The sequence below is a fragment of the Ruditapes philippinarum genome, unplaced genomic scaffold, assembly GCF_026571515.1.
Source record: "Ruditapes philippinarum isolate M1 unplaced genomic scaffold, ASM2657151v2 ctg223_1_1_1_1, whole genome shotgun sequence".
Taxonomy (NCBI): domain Eukaryota; kingdom Metazoa; phylum Mollusca; class Bivalvia; order Venerida; family Veneridae; genus Ruditapes; species Ruditapes philippinarum.
In genome coordinates, this window is record NW_026851762.1 from 74302 (window position 1) to 96190 (window position 21889).

At 33.2% G+C, this 21889-nt stretch overlaps 1 protein-coding gene across 1 annotated transcript in view; it reads right to left on the reverse strand.

The window, feature by feature from the left end:
- LOC132739037 (inactive phospholipase C-like protein 2) overlaps positions 1-21889 on the reverse strand; it is a gene marked incomplete at its 3' end in the record, with an annotated part of 110743 nt that overhangs the window by 69921 nt on the left and 18933 nt on the right. Inside the window, 1 exon segment of the mRNA XM_060726689.1 lies at positions 4098-4247. Coding sequence (XP_060582672.1) covers positions 4098-4247 — 150 coding nt within the window.

Consider the following 21889-nt stretch of genomic DNA (forward strand, 5'->3'; position numbering starts at 1 on the left):
AAAAAAAATCGGGAAATAATTTGATCTTTTGCAATTTGAAAAACTCATAAAGAACATGTCTCCAGGTCAGAATAACAGTTCTCAAACCTCAGCTGTGCATAGTTTAATAATACATTAAAACAAACGTTTGTGTTTCAATACTACTCTATTTCTAAAGATAACTGAGGTATAATGGCAGTGTAATGTGAAGAACTCTCAAAGTGGAACTTATGAATTAATAAAGCTAGCTTATTGGTTTATTTATAAATATAGAAACCTGTTTTTATTTGTCTTGAGAAAAACAAAAGCTTTCAGGTTATCAAAGTTACTACAGGCATGCCTTATGGACATATTTGTTCGAAACATTAGTCTGTCATATGTTTTTATATTTCTTAATTATAAGTTAAAATGGCCCCGTATGAATAAAAATATAAACAAAGTTTATGGTGATAACACATCCTGTAGTTCAAGATAAAATGTTGTTTAAAGGTATATTTAAAACATGCCATGATGCTGTTTTATGTTACAAATCAATTACGATCAATTTGTAAATCATCATTAATGCTACAGTTTTAACAACTTCAAATTTTTACTGTGATGTAGAAATTATATGTGAATTTACTTTATGTGAATATGATTCAAAACTATTAAGTCTTCAATGGAACTTCAAAGATTCAGCGTGATATAAGCTTATAAATACAAGATGAATCAAGATATCAAGCTATTTTTGTGTGAAGCACGTCAAATTATCAGACATATGCACTCTACATTTCCAGAAATAAGAAGACATGATATGAAGAGCTTCTTCACCTGCATTGTAAAACATTATATCATGTAAGCTTGTAACATTTTGTATAACGAAAACATTATTCGATGAAAATGTTGGTCTAAAAACATTTAATACTCATCTGCTTATGTTACAGCATCAGGCCGAGTTGTTAACGCATCGGACAAGTGATCTAAAGATTGCTGGCGGATCGTGTAGGTTCAAACCCCGTCAGTGGCAAGCCCTTGTTACCTTGAGCAAGAAACTTTGCACTCATTGCTCAGTACTGGTTGGTTCCAGGAACAGATTCGCGAATGTTTCAATAAGCTTATTATAAAGCTTCCAACACATAATCAAACTAAAATAAATTTCTTTAAACTAATAGTAATACTCATCTGTTAAAAATTCTAGGTAAAAAAGGGGCAAAACTCCAAAATTATTGCTTTCAGAATTGATTCCTCTTAATTGAACTAAAGATTAACAACTTGAACAAATTGTGTAGACTGTACTAATTAATTTATTTCTACTTCAAATATTAATGACCTGAGTTGATATGTCAAAGTGAAATGTCATGGTAAAAATCAATCAAATTATTGTTTGTTACAAAGATCAACTGTTACAGAGTTTAATTTTTACTATTGATTTTTTTCTGAATTTCTAATAAAAAGTAAAAAGAGATAATTATAAAACACTAAATTCGCTGCCGATTTATTATAATGTCTGTATTTAATATTGTTATAATAGTTACATTTTATTAAAACACAGATAATTAACAAATGGTTATTTTCAATGCAGACTCACAGAAAGAATGATAATATTCAAAATTTTGTCTTTTGAAATCTAAAATCTAAATGTTATAAAATTGGTCATATTCAATGGAAGTTTTCATTACAAGAATTTGTATCATACAGATTTGAGGGCAAATTAGTGATGGGATCAGAGATCTTGCTAGTGGTTATTCTAACTTAACAGGGATTAAAGGCCTTTAATTATTAAGCCTCAATCTTGATTTTGGGAAAAATTATCGCTAAAAATTGCTAATCTGAGAAATAAAAAAGCTGGTGTAATTTCAGATTTTTGGGAAAACTGCATGATTTTAAAGAAAATTTTGATTGGGAAAACTGGCCTTTGTTATATTTATAAGGTGGAAAATCACTGCTTTGCTGGATTGCTCAGTCAACCGTACTGTAGATTATTCTGACCTTGGAAAATCATTCATCTTGTGATATTTATTTATCTACCTACCTACATTACATAACAAATACAATATCATTATTTATCTATCAGATCCTTGGCAAGCTTCTATAAATATTTTAATTAGACAATAAAATACAAATGTATATCTATATATGGAAATGCTAATGTGATTTTAAAGCATTATAAAGGACTGTGGTCGGCATTTCTATTTGGAGATTGCATTTTTGTTGCAGCAATTCACAAATCCCATCTGTTCAGGCAGTCACTAAGGCATAAAATAGCTGATATTAATAGAGATATTTGTTCAAATGATTAGTAATGTATATAACAACTAAAAACAGAAGATTTACGATATATAAACTAGATACTCTTTATTTTTGTACAGAAAATTTTGAATGGATAGCAATAAAATTGTTCAACAGCTGACAATTTTCAATCTTATCCTATATTTCGTCCAATAATTGTTATAAATGAAATAACACTTAATTTAATATTCTGTTAAAACTTCTCAATAACCGTAGTGTGATAAATTATGTATAGAGGTTTATACTTTATGATTATTACAGAATATGAATATGTGAGAATTGGGCTGTTACGAGCAGTTGAGTTTTTTGTTAGGGAATGAGTTGTATCATTCATGTGCATTAAATAATGGGAGATATTGTTTTCTAAAACACTGCAGAGATGATCATAAGAATTTTAAAACAATATGATTTGAACAGTTTTAGAAATTTTACGCATTATGACTTTTACTATAATTAAACTTGGACCTGTTACGTTTTGTTTTCTGCTGATACACCTAAGCATGTTTGAATCCTGCCAGGGACTTTCCATTCTTTCATACTATCTAGCTAGCTTACAGGACATTGGTGGTTGAACTCAGATGCCTGTTCATCCCCAAAATAATGCATGGACTGGCACCTGAGGTCTTCCTCCATCTGCAAAGGTGGAAAACTGCCATGAACTTTCCTGTATTGGAACCACATAAAACCCAACAAAAAAGAACCAAAGACAAGAAGATTTTTAAGTATTTACTATATGTACATAGTGAAAATCAATGACCCCCGGGGCGGGGCAAATTTTGACCCCAGGGCTATAATTTGAACAATCTTGGTAGAGGTTTACTACGCAAAGTCTCATGCCAAATATTTAACCTCTAGCCTTTGTCAATTCAGAAAAGAAGATTTTTCAAGTTTTTACTTTATACATATAAGGAAAACTGAGTATCGCCTTTGGGCAGGGCAATTTTAAACTAGGGGCATGATTTAAACAACTTTGGTAGAGGACCCATAGATGATATTATATACCAAATATCAAAGCTCTAAGCCTTGTTCCTTCAGACAATAAGATTTTTTAATTATTTACTGTATGTATATAGTGAAAATCAATGACCCCCGGGGTGGGGCCAATTTTGATTCCAGGGATATAATTTATAAAGTCTTGCTAGAGGTTCACTACACAATGTTTCATGCAAAATATCTAACCTCTAGCATTTGTCAATTTCGAGAAGATAATTTTTTAAAGTTTTTACTCAACATATATAACAGGAAAACCTATGACCCCCGGGGCGCGGCTAACTTTGACACTTGAGGTAAATTTGAACAACTCCGGTAAGAGTACCAATAAATGATATCATATACCAAATATCAAACCTCTAAGCTATGTACCTTCAGACAAGAAGGTATTTTAAGTTTTTACTATATGTACATAACGTGAAAATCAATGACCCCCGGGTTGGGGCCAATTTTGACCCAAGGGCTATAATTTGAACAATCTTGGTAGAGGTCTACCAGACAATGCCGTATGCAAAATATCTAAGCTCTAGGCCTTTTGGGTCTTTACAAGAAGATATTTTATATTTATTCTTGTAATTTCTTTTGGTTGCCATGGCAACCAGATTTCTGCATGGAATGAAATTCTTTGAACAACTTTGGAAGCCCTTCACCCAAGGATCAATCCTGCCAAGTTTGGTTGAAATTGGACTAGTGGTTTTTCACAAGAAGATTTTTAAGTTCACTTATAACACACAAACATACATACAAACACACACACACATATAGGTGAATCGCTATATGCCACCGCATCACAGATGCTGCCGTGGCATAAAAAGCTACTAAGCTTCAAGAACCACTGTAAATGATAGAACTATACATACTTCTTGCTTTATGGGGTTTCTTGGACGTAGGTTGCCATCTTACTTCTGTCATGTCTGGGTTAAGAGAGAAGATTCTGTGATATTGCCGACTGTTTGAACGTACTTTTATCAATTCACTTCCTGCTTCCATATATGACAAACAGTCTTGAGCTGAAATGTAATGAAAACAATAAATATATTTTATTTACATTTACATATCTGCCAGATTGGTTGCCATGTTTACACATTAAACCTGGCCATTGTTGACAGTAACTCAAATACCAACAAGTACCCTGAATTTGTGTACAACCAAGTACCCTGAACTGGTGTACAGACATGTACTAGTACCCTGAACTTTTGTACGACAAGTGCACCGAACTGGTGTACAGACAAATGCACTAAATTTGTGTTCAAACAAGTGCATTTAAATGGTGTACAGAAAAATACACACCAAGTCAGAATTTTAGTGAAGTACTATTAATCCTTTGAAAGGTTACAAAATTAATACATTTTTTCATTCTTTTTTCCAGGAGTTTTTTTTAATAAAGATATATAACTTTCAAGAAGAACTACATTATGTAACAACCTAAAGCATTGTCTATTAATTTCCTTGATATTGACATGATTAGCCCAACAGGGTTAGCTTTGGATTTGTCATGCAGGGGCCTGGATGATTCAGGTTCCATCCTTGGGTGAGACTTAACATGACAACTGATTGGACTGGACATTGGGTCACATGGTCATTACTGTGTCTCTCTCCAATGGTTAAAGCTGAACGTCCACAGATAAGCCAAAATATGACAAGAAATTCAAACTTGAGAAAAATGTACTTAATTTCTTTAAGAAAAGTACAAAGAGTCAAGATTCAAATAATAATTTTCATATTGTGTGCGATTAATGACTGATTTTGCAGTATTCATCACCGTGTTTATACTTAGTGACTTATACAGTAAGGGTTATTTTAACAACATTTGACCTCTTGTTTTGGTAATTTACGTGGACCTCTAAGTGCCTTTTGCAGTATTACATATAAATTATTTTCTTTTTTCACTTCACATTATTACACTTTTAAATACATTTTAAAAATTTTCATAAAAATTAACATGAATCTGAAGGCATGCTGCGTTTTAAGAAATCATAGTGGTTTGTCACTTGGGGAGAAATTGGTTAGTACTCGTTAGTTATAATCCAGGATAGCTGGTTAAGAGGACTAAATAGCCGATATGACTGAAAATGAGCTAAAATTGAAGTTAAAACAAGAGTTACAAATATCACCACAAACACATGAACTTTGATTATCAAATGTTTGAATGCTCAGTTATCTATTCTGTACAACTTTTTTTTGTTGAGAAGGAACAAAAGTACTGTTGAATAACATAACAATTTTTGTAAATGTTTTTCACTGATAACTGCAACAACTCCAGGAAATCAACCTTGCGCTGAATATTCAAGAGTTTTCTAAAAATAGAAACCGCAATGTACAAAAAACATCATTCTAAAATACACAAACATTCCCGAAGTCTTTGAAGTATGATCTAAATATATCACAGAGGTAAATTGAGTGGAACCACTATTTGTTTTTTTCTTCTGACTGCTCTACCACAGGAAAGATTATGATTTATTTGTACAGGGAAAATACATTATCATCGTGAACACTTTGATAGCTGTTGGCAATTGACAGATAAATGCATGATATCTGAACGTTGGTGGCGATCATCCAATAGTTTGAGAAATTTCCTCAATTATATTCCGATATATTTCAATTTATTATTAAAACATTGGCCATGACTGAATTTTGCTCACATGTTAATTCTTGGGTTTAAACAACGTAACCAAAAAGGTTACTTGTAAGTTTTACTGATGAATTTCAGAAGGACTGTGATATGATTTTAATTTATTTTAATAGGCAGCTGAGTAACAGTCTGCAAACTCTCTTTATTTAATAAGTCTATATATACAGTCATATTTTATATACATGTAGTTCAAAAATATCACTTTAAATCTTTCTTTCCACTGGTGTAATGTTAAGACTGGGCTATTAACCAAATGTTAAGAGAATCATGATAAATGTTATTATTTACATTAATTTTCAATTAGTTACCAATAAACATATTTAAATTTATGCTTTAACCAGTTGAATATGTATGATGAATTTGCCCCGCTTTGAATTCCGAAGAGTCCATTAGAAGTGGCTCTTTATTTGTGCTATCTGTTTGTCAGTTTTAAATCGCCCTGACACTCAAAGTCATACATTTTCATAGCAAAAATTTCAGTTTATCTACAAAGACTACAAATATGCCTCCCAATGCTGATTACCTAACCACCACATAGTATTACATGTACCTTCCACAAGCTAGCTGAATATTGTTCAAATTAAAGTGTCATACATTTTTATAGCAACAATTTCAGTTTTATTAGTGAAGAAAGACTTTAGATGCCAACATATACATTGTTTTAGGCTGAGTTTACCATTTAGCATTATGTTGTTCAAATGTACATGAGATTATTTTTGTATGGTTCTTTAATTATTTACCTTGCTTATAGGACGAACTTTCTGTAAATACCTATGCAATTATGTGTACACTGTCTTTTTTTTCCTTTGATCAATTCCCATTGTTTTTCTTTGCTGTCCTCATATTGCTTTCTCCTAGGGTACAATGATTGGTTTATAACATGACCGCTACTTTCCAATTATGTGAGAAACCAATCAGAGAAAATCATCCGAGTTTCGGACACAATTTTCATTCAGACCAGGACAACATTCTGTCCTGTAAGTGTATTTACAAAGTCTCCAACAAATCTATCTCAAGTTTGGCTTTGATTAATTGCTTGTTACCAACAGAGGTCAGATAGTAACCTTTATTCCCCCCATATCTTACAATATAGTATAAAACTGATCAGATCTATGACATTTTAGGAAGATGATCTTACAATACATTTATACTGACATCATAAAAACACAGTAGTTTATAACTTGACTGATTGACCTTTCAAAAGTCAGTGAAGTCTTATTAACATAACTCTAGAATTAATTATTTGAACCAGTTCACGTTCCAATTGACCTATATGTAAAAGGTTACAATTGCATACAAATTTAGAAGCAGTATCACTTGAATAGCATTATATAATTACATTAACAGCCCAGATGACTTGAATTTCTTGTATAGATATGAACATTGTAACAATGTAAATTTACTGAACACTATTATGATGTAATAACACTAAATATGCTTGCAGCAACAGAATCTCACAACCAGTGAGGAAATCCATGCCGTCTGATCATGGTCTGCACTGTTTGCTATTCAGTCAATACTTAATCTGAAAGTTTCCCCCAAAAAATAACAAATGGTTTTGTCCAGATCAGAAGCACAGAACACTGCTTCATTCTATTTTTGTTTTTTCTATTTACACCAACACAGTATAGGTCATAGGCAACTTTCCAGCTTTTACATTTGGTCAAAGACCTCAGATGCACCTTTATATATTATTTCAGGCACAAATGGGCAAATGAATAGAACCACTGACATTCTGTTAGCAAGCTCAGGATAGATTTCTCACATGAAAAAAACTTGAGCCGTTGGATATCTGAGATCAATCCTACAGTAGTGACAGGCAAGAGGTTTTGCAGTCAACAACCTTAACTAATCAGCCACGGACATCCTACTGCCTGATTCAACACCTACATACATGTATTATCATCATTCTATAATTGATTGTGTATGAATGGTCAAATTTGAGTGTCCACCTATGTAATAAACATTTTGAAGACCAAACTATCATTAATACACTTTTATACATATCAATGGAGGATGCTATCCCTGTAATCATCATATAAGCCGCATCACGACAAAACCAACATAATGGGTTTGCGACCAGCATGGATCAGACCAGCCTGAGCATCCGCGCAGTCTGATCAGAATCCATGCTGTTCGCTTACAAACCCTATAACAAGTAGAGAAACTGATAGCGAACAGCATGGATCCTGCATGATGCGCAGGCTGGTCTGGATCCATGCTGGTCGCAAACCCACTATGTTGGTTTTGTCATGACGCGGCTCATATATTGAAAGGGATTATTCCATTTACACTGATGCATTAGCAACGTTACAGAAGTTGTTAGAGTGTGGTATAAGCTTTCAACATAAGTACCATTGATGTCATAGTCTATTGTTCATTATGACATCTAATATTCATACATTGGAGGCATCGATTATAAAACATGCTGTTTTTTTTCCCTGGCAACATTAGCGTCACCACGATAACCGACCACACATTCTCAGGATTAAGAGTTGACTAATTAAAAGTATACAATCGCAATGTGTGAAGCATGTATATTGTTTGATTTTATTAACCTGTCAATTCCATACTGATTATACGGTCAATGCACAGAATATATTAATATTCGATAAATGTTCGGTTAATTCCGTGAAATTTAAGCAGTAAGATGTGATTAAATTCATCTGGTTTCTATGCATCAGTTACACTGACCGTTATAGCGCAATAGGGTAAACTATGGGTATATAATTTCTAAATGTCCTATGTGTTGTAAGATCGAGACAGCGTATGTCCATACATTTTTTCTAATTTTTAACTATTTTCAATATTTTTTAAGTTTGTTCTCTCTGTTTTAATAGGTTTTGCACTTTTTTGTTTATACTATCTTTTTGTATATAACATTGTTAAAGAATTAATATTCAAAATTCATTCGGATCAATAAATGTCATTTCATTGCCGTAAAATACAATACAAAACGTGACAAGTCAGTGTTTCTTAGTTGTTTCATATCTGTGTAGAAAATTCTGAAAGCGCTTGATCATTTTCATTATAATATGCTTAAAAATAAAGAAAAAATAAGTCTAAAAATAAGTGACGTCTAAAAAAAATGTCAAAAGAAGGGATCGAACCTCGGACCTCTCATACATAAGGTAATCACTTTAATCGACTTTGCTATTGCGGATGTTACGAGAACCTACATAAAGCTAGTGGGAGTTTTCCAAACGTTAGCTATATACCCCATATTAATTCTCGTAAAATAAACGGACAAAACCGAAGTAGGATCGAATATTTAAAAGAGTGCTATAACGTATTCATAATTGACAGGTCAATAAAATCAGACTATAACTGTCACATGTATAGGATAAATATGGTATTCAAGTATTTTCATTAAATGTGCCTTATAAAAACAAACATAATTAAAGCTAAGGATCTCTCAGCCACATGGGTTCAAAACTCATCAGGGGCAAGTATGTGTTTCTTAAGCTCCCTAAGCAAGAAACTTTACACTTATTGCAATCCCAATCAGGGATTCATGTTAAAGCTTGCTATACATCAAGTTTGATTACAATATCTCATTTCTAACTCTTGTTGTTGTGTACGGAAACCATTTTTCTATTATAAGTAACTGTGACCTTGACCCCAAAAGGGGTCCAAAAGCAATACTAAACAGAGTTTTCACATAAGGTTCTTATATACCAAGTTTGATTACAATAACTCATTCCAGACTTGAGCTTTCGACCCAAAGCCATGAAGTGAACTGACTGCTGGACCGACCAAAAAGCTGACTCCTATATACAAGGTAATATTCAGAGACTGCTTTGAAATTTTTATACCCCTGCAATCTGATATTTTGATCTCATTCTCCGATTCTAATTGTTAAATTTTGTACATGTATTATTTTTATTCTATTTTGTTCATTTTTTTTTTTTTTTTCCCTAATCTACATAATTATGTTCAGAACATTGCCATGGTTTCATTTTAATATGTATCACTTTACTTTGTTTTGTAATCATTTGTTATATTGTAGTTTTCACACATGCCCAGTTGGGCCTTGAGATATCAATAAAACTTTGAAAAAACTTTTCCTAGTTTTTTGCAGCACATTAATTAACAGCAATGCTTGTTGTGATTATTCTGTTACACTTATTTCCTGGTTTATACACCATGTGACAATACAATTCATTGCCACTGGCTTCAAATATAGAACACAACTATGATAATCTGTAAAATAATTGTTTATAACCCCAGAGACATTTTCGTAACAATGACTTCAAACGAAAATAACAACTGCATCTGAATAACCATAATTTACTACATTTTGTACTGTACTAAAATATAGGGAGTATAAAAGCTATATATATATATTTGCATCAAAAATTACTGTCAAAGAATACATGCCAAAATGCTTGTATCACTATGAAATTGTATTATTTGCCTTTTAAGCCAATGGTGCCAGCAATTAATCATTGCTTAACAGTTAAAACACTACTTAAAATGGGAGCATAATATTTTTTCTACGGAAACATTTTATTTTATATCCTTTCCATATTCATCATGTTAAATAACAGTGACATTTCATGTTACAACTCTCTCAAAGATGGACTATAAGATTTAACTTGTATAAACCTGAAAGTGACCTAAAACTCAAGGTAACTAAAATAGTAGGGGGATGACACCCTTTTTTTTTAATAAATTTGGGGATGTTCAATTATGATTCTGTTCAATAAAAGCAATGTGTTTATGAAAAATCCTGGCACTAGTTAAAATTTTCTTTCTTTACTTTAAAATATAAGAAATTGCAGAACTTTGGACACATCTTAGTTTTATTTGTTTGTTTGTTTCATTTTACGCCTTTTCCCAACAGTATTTCAGTCATATAGGCAGGTAGTTTCCTAACCATCGTTCCTGGAGAGTTACACCAGTACTAGACTACCTAATCCTCCGCGCTAAACTACCAAAGCATCTCCCGGGGATCGAACCCACGCCAGAGAGGTAACTGGATTAGAAGTCATCAAGGCGGTCAGACACATCTTAAAACCATTGCTAAAGGACATGGCTGATGTGACAGCATCTCTTTTGAACTCCTGTACAAATATATAGGGATCTCTCCTTTTTCCAGATCTTTTTTACAGGGCCTGCTCAATTTTAGAATTTTGACATTAAAATCCTCAGAATCACATTATGGACAGCTCTACATTTAAACAAGAGCTGTCTGTAGGACAGCACGCTCGACTATTCTAAGTGCTTGATAGTAAAAGAGCCTTGATATTGTTAAATTTTTTAAGTTTACAAAAGGGCTAATTTTTTTTATAAATTCTTGTTATAGGCCTTAGAGAGAGTCTAATTAAACAGTATTGGCTTGACTATTCGGAAGGTAATGTCACAAGGGTGTTTTATTGAGTATAAATAATACTAATTACCTATGAATACATAAATTTGACAGAAAAGGTACAAAGGCTTGTTATTAAGATGTTTTATCAAGTAAATCACTGCTTTATTATTATGAATGCATAAAATTGTCCCAAAAAAGCACAAACCCTTCAGTAGTTATTGAGATAACAGCTTACAAATGAATTTCTAAGTTGAAAAAGGGGAGAAAAATCAGCCTAAATGCAAGATAGAATTATGGATCTTTGTCAGTGACCTACAATTATGACCCTAAATGCATATGTGAAGTTTTAAATAAATATCTTTAATAGTTATGGAGATATGTAAAACTTGCATGTAAACATTAACCAAGAGACTAAGTAGAAAAGGGGATATGAATCAGCCTTAATGCAAGATAGAGTTATGGAACTTGGTCAGTGACATACAATAATGACCCTCCAATTATGACCCTAAGTGCATGTGTAAAGTTTCAAGTAAATATCTTTGAAGACCTTTAACCTTTAACCAAAATTTCTAAGTTTCAAAGGGGCAAATAATTCTGCAAATATTGCAGGCAGAGTTATGCAATTTTGCAAACTGATGTACATTGTTACTATAAAAAAGCATTTTAATTTTCAATTGAATATCTCAAGCAATAATTGAGATATTTGACTTTACAAAAAAACTTTAACCAAAATTTCTAAGTTCCAAAGGGGCAAAATTCTGTCAATATTGTAGGCAGAGTTATCAAACTTGTCAATCTGATGTACCTTGTTACTATAAATAAGTATTGTAAGTTTCAATTGAATATCTCAAGGAATAATTGAGATATTTGACTTTACAAAAAACTTTAACCAAAATTTCTAAGTTAAAAAGGGGCATAATTCTGTCAATATTGTAGGCAGAGTTATCCAACTTGTCAATCTGATGAACCTTGTTACTATAAATAAGTATTGTAAGTTTCAATTGAATATCTCAAGCAATAATTGAGATATTTGACTTTACAAAAAACTTTAACCAAAATTTCTAAGTTAAAAAGGGGCATAATTCTGTCAATATTGTAGGCAGAGTTATCAAACTTGTCTATCTGATGTACCTTGTTACTATAAATAAGTATTGTAAGTTTCAATTGAATATCTCAAGTAATAATTGAGATATTTGACTTTACAAAAAACTTTAACCAACGCAGACGCCGACGCCGACGCCGGGGCGACTACAATAGCTCTCATATTCTTCGAATAGTCGAGCTAAAAAGCATGATGCATTTAGCATGGTATTAAAGTTGAACTGATTGCGCTATGTTTCAACTTACTTGTTGACGCTCTCTATTATTGAACTGTTAAGAAGGTAATATGTTATTTATATATATCCTGAACATGCGCATGTGGTAAACTGAAATTAAAGCAGGAAGTATATAGATGGAATCTGCATGTGGCGAACAATTGTTCAGAAGGAAAACTTACATAAGTCAAGTCACGTCAGCCAGAAATTAGCAGCATACTTTTATAATTAGGTAAAACATCAAGGAAAATTTCTCAATTCATGCAGCTATTGTTAAGTTATGTCACAGGATAGTCTTCACTGAATTAAGAATTAAACCTATTGCACTTTCCCATTTTTTTTTCCTTTTTGTTCATCATATCATGAAAAACAATAATCCTTATGATTTCAAGTTTGAACCAATTCTACTGCATAATAGTTAAAACATTAAGTCTTTTTGTAATATTTCAATATGATCAGGCAAAGCTATTCGCTTTTGAATGTAAGTAAATGTTGTCATTGAACAAAGGATTTTTTTTTTTTATTATTCAATTTATGAGTTTTAACCTGCTGGACAAGGAAGCAATATGCCGGTTTATATATAAAATATATCAAATCTCCCGCGTAATGAGGTAATGACCCTCATCCTGCACTTAAGTTTGGATGAGGGAACATTAATTGTTATAGTTTCAACATAAAATTAATACAGTGGCATTTGTGACCAAGTGGCTAAGGTTGTTGACTTCAAAACACTTGCCCCTCACTGCTTCGGGTTTGAATCCCACGACAGACTTTGGATTCATTCATGTGAGGAGGCTATTTAGCTTGCTTATGGAACATCAGTAGTTCTTAACTCAGCTGCATTAAGTCATGCCTAAAATAATTCACGGAGGGGCACCTGAGGTATTCCTCCACCAGTAAAGCTTTAAAGTCGCCATATGACCTTTACAGTGTTGGTGCCATATTAAACCTGCCCCCACCCCCACCCATGAATTGCTTTTTTTCAAAGCATTAGAGTGGTTGCATATTAAAGATTGAGACCCTAAACCTCTAAGCATGGTGATTTGAATTCATATCATTCACTGTGTGATCCTGTAGGCTATAGCAATAAAGGAAAATTTGCGCATTATTTCTAGCACAGTTGGATCCCATAAACTTGATGATTAACTTGACCTTGAAACAATGATTTTTATTTGTTTCATTAGTAGGGCTGGGGCGAGTAATCGAGTACTCGGATAATCACGAATCAAAATGAAAAATCGAGTACGAATATTCGTCAGTCCAGAGATTGTTGATTGCGATCTTATTTGTTTATTATACATTCGCTGTTTTTTAACACTTTAAATGTCAAAACTAGAAATGTGTCCATAGGACACGGGTGCCCCCACCGCGCCACTGTTCTGTCAATCTTTTTACTAAGTCAAGGGAAACAACTCTACAAATACTGGATAAATCCACAAGCGAAACCCCAGGTGCAAATCTAAATATGCTGAGCAACCTGCCCATAAGGTTAAATGACTATGTCAAATCCTTTTTGAGTAACTTGCGACACAAGTTGAAAACTGCAAAAATTTTCCAAGTCAAGGGCAATAACTCTAAAAATACTAAATAAATCCAGACGAAAAAAATACCTGGTGCACAACTGCACATGCTGATCAATATTCCTGTGAAGTTTCATGACTCTAGGTCAAATACTTTTTGAGTTACATGCGACAAAAGTTGAAAATTGCAAAATTTTACAATGTCAATAAGGGCAATAACTCTGAAAATACTAAAAATATCTAGACGAAAATACCCAGGTGCACAACTACACATGCTGATCAACATTCCTGTAACGTTTCATGACTCTAGGTCAAATACTTTTTGAGTTACGTGCGACACAAAAGTGAACGGACGGACGGCGGAAGGACGGACAGACGGGCGGAAGGACGGACAGACGGACGGACAAGGGTAAATCTAAATGCCCGCCACTAAAGTGGGGGCACAAAAAAAATCAATTTATGTATGAATTATGCGACGTTTACCTAAATACAATTTGCTCATTAAAGACAGGAAGTAAACAAACATGTACCATGATGCTGAGCTAGGAAGTCATTAGTTTCGAAAAAGGAATCACTTTATCTTTATTGAGCACTTGTTTTTAAATATTTTTAGTCGCTATGTATAGATCTATAATGACGTGACATGTATTGAAGACTGTTTTATTTTTAGGAATCCACAATTTGCTAAACGCAAGTTAATACGTCAGTGTGACATTACATGTATTGGCTGAAAAGGAGTCGCGCCAATATAAAAATCCCACCAGCAAAATTTACTTCCAATTTTTGGAAAAACTTGTCTTTTCATGTGATTAAACAAGTTCGTTGTACCATCTATATAAGTCAATTTGCCACGGCATGTTTTAAAAACTGCTTTTTCCTCATTTTCATTGAAAGTACATTTTGCTGGTGGAATTTTATATTGGGGCGACTTGTTTCCAACCTAGTTTATATTTGCATTGCATATATGTTAAATAAAATTAATGTTTAGTATTGTTTTAAGAAAAATAAACATGTTTCCAGAACTAATGTTCATGTTTTTATGGCTGTCTTGATAACAAAAGATTTGTGGTTCTATTTGTGAATCGCAAGTGCGAATCGTGGATCAGATCGGATCGTCACTTTTCCGACGATCCACACCCCTATTCATTTAGAGGATGATACAAGACACAATCTATTTGACAAAAATTATAAATTGTCAATGTAAAAACAATAAAATATTGTTCATAATCAATGGAAACACTCCAGCTGTTATCTAATGATATAACTTTAATTATATGCTATCTAAAACTCTCCATGCTAGTTTTTTTCCCTTATCTTTATTCATGAAAAAGGCTTATGTTGTGAACACAAAATTTAAATATTAAACAGTTTACTGCAAAACTGTTCGCTGAACTACAAGATTTCCCTTTGGTATTTTTTGTGTTGTTAATTGCAAAATTGATCTTTTCGCTGTAATTACATAGAATTTCACCATTTGGCTTTTGAAACTGTTTTATAAGAGCATTCCTGGATTGGAGTCACCAATATGCTGATGATATGTAAATATTCAGGCATCGATTGGTAAATGAAAATCAAAAGGACAGACAAATTGCTATATTAGGGTTAAGCCAACTGCAAGGATGTTGGACAAATTGCTATATTAGGGTTAAGCCAACAGCAAGGATGTTGGACAAATTGTTATATTAGGGTTAAGCCAACAGCAAGGATGTTGGACAAATTGCTATATTAGGGTTAAGCCAACAGCAAGGATGTTGGACAAATTGCTATATTAGGGTTAAGCCAACTGCAAGGATGTTGGACAAATTGCTATATTAGGGTTAAGCCAACAGCAAGGATGCTGGACAAATTGTTATTTTAGGGTTAAGCCAACCACAAGGATGTTGGACAAATTGCTATATTAGGGTTAAGCTTAACAGCAAGGATGTTGGACAAATTGCTATATTAGGATTAAGCCAACAGCAAGGATGTATATTAGGATTAAGCTTACCGCAAGGATGTTGGATAAATTGCTATATTAGAGTTAAGCCAACAGCAAGGATGTTGGACAAATTGCTATATAAGGGTAAAGCCAACAGCAAGGATGTTGGACAAATTGCTATATTAGGGTTAAGCCAACACCAAGGATGTTGGACAAATTGCTGTATTAGGGAAAAGCCAACAGAAAGGATGTTGGACTAATTGCTATATTAGGATTAAGCCAACAGCAAGAATGTCGGACAGATTGCTTTATTAGGGTAAAGCCAACAGCAAGGATGTTGGACAAATCATAGTATTAGGGTTTATTGCCAACAAAAAGGATGTTGGATAAATTGACCTTTAACATAAATTTTACCTAAAAATCATTGCTTCAATACAAAGAATAAAGATACATTTACCGCATTCAAATTATTATTTTTTATAGATAATTTAATAGATGTTATCTGAAACTTGGCAAATGTGAATTTCTCTGAGCTTAAAACCCCTGCTACAAACAAACTTTAACCTTCATAGCTTAACAGTGAACTACCAGTTGCATGAATAGATCCGCTTATTTTCAAAGCCATATAACGTAACCCTGAGAACTTCTGTAAAATTTTCCCTAACAATTCTTTATTAAAGTCAGTGTCTCGATGCTTTAACTCAAAAATGTTGTCCTGCAACTTGTTCTTTCCTGACATGATAATTTAATTGTACACTCGCAATACCGATACGTCTGCTTCAAGGGGCACTCTTTTCTTGTTCACTTTAATGGAATCAGTTTCTGCCGTTTCCAATGTGTTGTTGGTCTTTTATGGCTGTCACTTTCACTTAATTGTCCTAAAATAGCATTAAAGTGTGTTTCATATCAAATGAGCACATAAACAGCTTTCTTGTTATTCTGTAAGAACCATTTCTTATTCAATAGATCATTCCCCTTTTATCTTCTTTTCTTACTTAATTGCACTTTCCATTATTTCACTACTCAACGTTCTATTTTGATAATTTTCCTGCTTTTTTTGGCTTTTTTTTTAGCAAACACAACATAAATCTGACTTTTCTTCAAATGGTACATAAATCAGTTTTCCCCTAAGGTTCATGAAAACCATTGATTTTGAGATTTCTTAATTTCTTAGAATATTTCCTGTTTAATCATGCCAGAAATTATTTCGGATGACACCATTAATTAGCAGTGTGTTGAATATTAAACAGAACAAATTAACAAAATCACCAAATAGAAACTTGTATCTTAGAAGTTATTTATAGAAAACATGCATGCAGTTACTTCCCTTTCTTATAATCAACCATTTGCAAAATTAATCAAAATTTTGTGAAAAGTTTCTTCCCTTTATTTGAATCAACCTTTTATAAATAGTCATAAATACATGTAGTCAAATAAGTATTATTTCTTGAAATTCAAGATATTTTCAAGATTTTGTTGACATTTTTATATATAGAACTTTTTTATATTTTCTATTCTGTTAAAAAGACATTTTATATGAAAATTAGAGATGGTTGCTTTTTGGGGTTTTTTTTCTAGACCAAAATAAAATTATTTCATCTAATACATTATTAGTAATATGATCAGTTCTTATCATCTAATACCAGCATTCAATATAAGTCAACAGAAAATGTAAATATAGCTTAAGCATACACATCAGTAGACTGACTCTATGTTAAAGAATATTCTTCAAGACAAATTTATTCGTGACACAATCAATAAATCACAAAACAATGAGATTCAATGAAAGCTTTTAGGGAAACTCTTATAGCTAAAATTCACTTATAAACAAAATATCAAGCGATATAACACCAAATAATACTTCCCGGGGAAATTTAAATGGACAGTTTTATGAGTGAAAATTTGTTTTCTCAATAAACAGAGCCATGTTTGATTAAATTTTCTTCTTGTATTAGCACGAAGAAATAAATAATATGATTGATGAACATGTACTCTTGATTGAATTCCTGAACATAATATTCCTTTCTCACTCCACAAATCTTGCTTTAAATCTTACATGTCTTTGTGTTAGAAGGGGATTTTGTATGCACCATAGAATCCATTATCGCCATTGTTGTTGCAGTCAGCTGATGCAGATCTGATTCCTCAACAACAGCAACTGTTGTTTAATTAAAGCAGTAAAGAATTGTTTAGAATGTTGCAAGCCTTCAAAAGAATCACAGCATAAAACTTATACAATGTATTTCAAATAGTTTTTAAGTTCCAGCATAATTATTTTACACAGTTGTCAATGCTCTTCAGTAAAGTGTTTCTTATTTCTTATTTGTTTTATAAAATAGTAATACAATGTAAAACAAAAACCAAAGTAATATTTAAGATCTACAAGAAGAAATGGCAGTATTTAAAAATGCCGATGTAAATGCAGACGTACAGACAGACAAGAGGCAACACAATGCGAGTTGACCAAGGAGCAGCTCTCTCTACTTTTCTCAGTGTCTGATATAAATTTTTATCCCAAAATCAGCAAAGCAGCCAGAACTTATAAGATGAATCTGTATATCATTTAGTCATAATTGAACTTACAACGTACAAATGTACACACACTGACCATATATCCAAAAACTTAATCTTGACCTTCATTCAAGGTCATATGATCTTGACCTTTGACCTTTTGGCCCAAAACCAGTATGGCATGCAGAAATCCTCAAGGTCCGAACATGACCCAAGATTTCTATATTTTGCTTGTTAAGATTTACCACAAATGATGCAGTGCTGTAAAATTTCCCTATCTTATCTGGTAAATAAAAAAAAAACTCATTTCTCCCAGTGCTTGTTTTATATTGGCACACCATATCATTCAATTTTCTGACCAATGATTTTACAGAATCCCCTTGTGAGTTTTGCTAATTGCCACATCAGTATACATAGCAGCCATTTTGTCAACTGTGAAGACCAGTATTTTGTGATGTATCGCCAGACAGAAAAGTCTCTCCTGAGAAAGTATGGCTGTCCAATTGTGTGTATCTTGTTTCCGCGTCGACAGACACATCGTCATACCTTTCATGGACGTTAAACTTCCAATGACAAGCTAGGTGCAAAATGGAACTCTAGTGGGAAATTATGGTCAGTAAAAACAAATGTCTCACTCAATTCTCATGTACATAAGTCTGCATCATATATGATACTTACACTTTACATACAAAGAATCAAAAATCCTTCCCAACAATGGAAGATTGCTTAAGAAGAAATAGAAACTTGTTTGTGTGTTTGCTTAGTTTTATGCAAATTTTAACACATTTTTGCTCATATATTGGCAATCACTTTCTTCCTAAGCCTACAAATGACCGTTGGACTCATTGTCAGAGATCAATTGTGTCTGTGAGAACTGTTACATTCACCTTGCCTCAGGATCAAACTAGCAACCCCTAGATAACAAATCTGATGCTCACCCTATTAAGCTAGGTTGTCAGCAGAAAAAACTAGAACTATCACTAAATGTGATTAATACCCCCACAAGTCTGCCTCGGAAATGAGGATGTTACTAGTAACAGAATACCTTGTAAAAGAATTGAAACATAGAGTTACGGTTGTGGGCAATTAAAGATAATTGTGGTTCATGTATGATGCATTTCCTTTCAATGTGGTTGGCCATTGATGAAGTTTAATTGAATTACTCTGTAATAAGTCCAGAAAGACAAAGAAAAAGAACAAAGGGCAATAACTCTATAAATACTGAAGATAGAGTTATAGTTCTTGTGCACTGCACTTCCTCTTATTGTGCTTGACCATTTTATGAAGTTGTTTTGAATTCCAACCAGTACGTTTTAAGTTATGCTCAGGACAAGGAAAAGTATCAAAGGGCAGTAACTCTGTATTTTGTCAAAATAGAGTTATGGCTCTTGTGCACTGCACTTCCTTTGAATGTCCTTGACAACTGTATGAAGTTGTACTGAATTCCAAACAGTAGTTTTCAAGTTATGCTCTGGACAAGGAAAAGTAACAATAGGCAATAACTCTGTAATTAGTCAAGATGGAGTTATGGTTCTTATGCACTGCACTTCCCCTTATTGTGCTTGACCATTGTATGAAGTTGTTTTGAATTCCAACCAGCAGTTTTCAAGTCATGCTCTGGACAAGGAAAAGTAACAAAGGGCAGTAACTCTGTAATTAGTCAAGATGGAGTTATGGTTCTTATGCACTGCACTTCCTCTCAATGTGCTTGACCATTGTATGAAGTTATAATGAATTCCAACAATAAGTCTTCAAGTTATGGTCCGGACAAAAGAAAGCAATGGAAAAGTAACAAAGGCCAATAACTCTGTAATTAGTCAAGATGGAGTTATGGTTCTTGTGCACTGCACTTCCCCTTATTGTGCTTGACCATTGTATGAAGTTGTTTTGAATTCCAACCAGTAGTTTTAAAGTCATGCTCTGGACAAGGAAAAGAAACAAAGGGCAGTAACTCTGTAATAAGTCAAAATGGAGTGATGGTTCTTGTGCACTGCACTTCCTCGCAATGTGCTGGACCATTGTATGAAGTTATATTGAATTCCAACAATTAGTCTTCAAGTTATGGTCTGGACAAAAGAAAGCAATGGAAAAGTAATAAAGGGCAATAACTCTGTAATTACTTTAGATAGAGTTATGGTTCTTATGCACTGCACTTCCTCTCAATGTGCTTGACCATTGTATGTAGTTATATTGAATTCCAACCGTTAGTCTTCAAGTTATGCTCCGGACAAAAAAAGGAAGGCAATTGAAAAGCAACAAAGGGCAATAACTCTGTAATTACTTTAGATAGAGTTATGGTTCTTGTGCACTGCACTTCCCCTTATTGTGTTTGACAATTGTATGAAGTTGTTTTGAATTCCAACCAGTAGTTTTCAAGTTATGCCACAGACAAGGAAAAGTAACAAAGGGCAATAACTCTGTAATTAGTCAAGATAGAGTTATGTTTCTTACGCACTGCACTTCCTCTCAATGTGCTTGACTATTGTATGTAGTTATATTGAATTCCAACCATTAGTCTTCAAGTTATGCTCCGGACAAGGAAAATGCAACGGACAAAAAAAAAGCAATGGAAAAGCAACAAAGGGCAATAACTCTGTAATTACTTTAGATAGAGTTATGGTTCTTGTGCACTACACTTCCCCTTATTGTGTTTGACAATTGTATGAAGTTGTTTTGAATTCCAACCAGTAGTTTTCAAGTTATGCCCCGGACAAGGAAAAGTAACAAAGGGCAATAACTCTGTAATTATTCAAGATAGAGTTATGGTTCTTGTGCACTGCACTTCCTCTCAATGTGCTTGACCATTGTATGTAGTTATATTGAATTCCAACCATTAGTTTTCAAGTTATGCTCCGGACAAGGAAAATGCAACGGACGTCTGGACCGACCGACCGACCGACCGACCGCCCGACCGACCGACCACCGGGTGACTCCTATATACCCCCCCAAACTTCGTTTTTGGGGGTATAATAACAGCCAATTGTTTTCTTGCAGCTCAGGTGAATGTTCAGGTATGTTAAACTATTAAAAGTGTAAGTCAAGCAAAACTTACCATCTTCATCATTGTTCAAATTAGCACATGTTAATACTTGTATACTACTAGGTCATAATTTCATTGTTTTATAGTTTTGTGCTATTTCTGCAAGGCTAATAGACCATGTGTTAGTTTCTTTCCCATTATTCTAGACATAATACTACTGAGAGATATTGTTAACAAACTCATATAAAATTGCATTCAAACAGGCAGAACTTGCACTTAATGGCTGCTATAACTCAATTTTATTAAATATTAGCTTTTCATTCTGTAACATATTATGTCTGTATATCCACCTTGCAAAAAAGTTACTAACTTATAGATTTATTAATTAACTTGTCAAATTAATCAATGAATTGCTTCCCTTAAAATTTTTTTTTAAACAATGTATTACTAAAATGAGATGA